We start from the raw sequence: 2,234 nt of genomic DNA, 5'->3' as shown, positions 1-2,234 counted from the left end.
GGGGGGGTGGGGTGGGGGGGGAATTTGGGCGTGCGGCGGTTGGGGAGAGGAGCAGGGGGAGGGGTATGAGGGTGTGAAGATGCATGCATGTATGTGTGTGTTTGTGCGCACGTGTTGACGACAATGTATGCAGGAAACATGACCATGCCTGGCAAGAGAGGGCTCAAGGCAGGCGGCAGGCGATGTACCGGGCGCTGCTGCCTGTTTGCCGCGCTGCCACGCTGCCTGTTGAACTGGTGCCCCCCGGCCTCACGACTGGCTGCTTTGAACCCCTGCCGAGCACCCCCACCCCCAAACCCTTGACGCCGTTCCCCTCCACAGGGACACCTGCGCCACCCTGCTGCGCGACCCGTCGCCGCGCCACCCCCCTCCCAGCCTCCGTCCCACCCTACCCCGTGATACTCTATTGAACCCTGCAAACGGGCGCCGCCGCCGCCCCACCCGACGCCAAGCTCCAGGTCAGCCGCCCCTCGTCACCCTCGACACCCTCGACACCCCCCCCCTCCCGGGAGCCCCTGGGGCCACCCACCCCTTGCTGTTGCCTGTCTCCTTGTCCTTGATGACCTCCAGGATCCTGATGGCACCAAACGACTGCAGCAGCTCACGCACCTGGGGCCGTACGGGAGGGGGGGGAGGAGAGAGAGTGTGTGTGATTTCGCGAGTTGATATTTTGATTGTGTGTGTGAGGGTGGGGAGGAGGCGCGGGGTGCCCGTTGGTCGGGGGGCGGGGTGCAGCGTCCACGGCGTCGCAGAGCAGTTGGCCGCGGCCCGGCCGATCGTGCGCACTGCCGACCAGCCTATTGGGAGCGGACGCCTCTTGAGACCGCAGACCGACCTGCCCCACAAAGGTCAAGTGATTTGGCGCTCCGCAAGATATCACGAGATATTACACAAGATAGTCTTATACGAGATCCTACAGCGCCCCACACCTGGTCCTCTGTAAGGTAGTGTGGCAGGCCGCCAATAAATATCCTGTTGGGGTCGTCGTGGTGGCCGCCGCCCCCGCCGGTAGCCGCGCCCCCCGCGCCCAGCCCCGGCACCGCGGCCGCCGCCGCGTGGCTGCCCAGGCCGATGGCGGCCAGGTTGAGGTTGGGGTCGGGCTGGCTGTTGCCGAGGCCGACAGCTGTGTGGGGGTAAGCAAAGGGGGCAGGAGGGGGGGCTCGGGCGGCAGTGGCGGGCACAGGGGCCCCACAGCGGCGGCGGCGATTGCAAGGGCCGGCGGCCACAGGGGGACAGGGGCCGGCAGCGGCGGGGGGCCCTCTTTGGTGCCGCCGGACGGCCCGTCCAGCCAGCAGGCCCTGGCAACCCCGGCTGCAGCCCTGGTTGGCCTGGCTTTCTGTGTGGCGGTCATGTGGCCACCAGCAGGCTGGCACTGGCCCCTGTCAACATGCGGCACCAGACAGCTTGAAGCCCTGAACCGCGCATGCGGGCGCGCGCACGCGCACAAACACACACACACACACACACACACACACACACACACTCTCTCTCTGTCTCTCTCTTCGTATCACACACACGCGATACTCACTCAAAAACTCACACACTCGAGACACACACTGACACCCATGCCGGCGCATGCAACAAGGCGCAGGAGGTCACACACAGCGCAGCGGTCAAACTCACCCGCCGCGGCGTTGTAGTCGTTGGGGCGCCGCACCCTGACGCCCACGCCGTCGTACATGATGCCGTCCAGGGCCATCGCGTTGGACGTCTCCTCGACTTCCGGTTGGGAGTGGGGGGGAGGGGGGGGGGAGCGCGGCAGAGGGGCGGCGTGCAGTGTTGAGGGCACTTGTGTGTGGGACCGGCGTGAGGGGGGCGCTGGAGCGGCCGACCCCCGCCGCAAGGGACCCTGGGTCCTCGACGCGCGGCCGCGCATACAGAGCCAGGACCTGGGCCTGTATTTGGTCCACACATGCGCTGTGAGCTGATCATGCGCGTCCCCATCCACGCGCGCTTCAAGGCTCTGGCCCTTCCCGCGCCTCACCCGTCCTGAACTCCACAAAGGCAAAGTTCTTCTCCCTGTTGTGGTAAACGTTGAGCACAGCGCTGCCTGCGGGGCGCCGCAAACTAGGGTGTCAGGGCCGGGCGGCCGGGCGGCGTGCGGCGGCGCGCGAGGCGCTGCGACGGCGCGCGGCGGCGGGTCGCCGCGCTGCGGTGCGCAGCGGGGCGGATGCGAGGGGAGCGAGGAAGGGCAGGGGCAGGGGCAAGGAGAAAGGGGCGGCAGGGGAAGGGGG

At 68.1% G+C, this 2,234-nt stretch overlaps 1 protein-coding gene across 1 annotated transcript; it reads right to left on the bottom strand.

Moving 5' to 3' along the window:
- Positions 1–459: 459 nt before the first annotated feature.
- MNEG_16506 (Splicing factor U2af large subunit A) lies at positions 460–1,699 on the bottom strand (the record flags this gene model as incomplete). Its single annotated transcript, XM_014035024.1, has 3 exons — positions 460–609; positions 930–1,123; positions 1,624–1,699. 3 exons carry the CDS (start codon positions 1,697–1,699, stop codon positions 460–462), a joined length of 420 nt encoding a protein of 139 aa, XP_013890478.1.
- Positions 1,700–2,234: the final 535 nt, after the last annotated feature.

This window comes from Monoraphidium neglectum (genome assembly GCF_000611645.1).
Source record: "Monoraphidium neglectum strain SAG 48.87 unplaced genomic scaffold scaffold06441, whole genome shotgun sequence".
Lineage (NCBI taxonomy): Eukaryota > Viridiplantae > Chlorophyta > Chlorophyceae > Sphaeropleales > Selenastraceae > Monoraphidium > Monoraphidium neglectum.
Note: the sequence above shows the minus strand (reverse complement) of the source record. Positions and strands in the feature narration are given on the sequence as shown.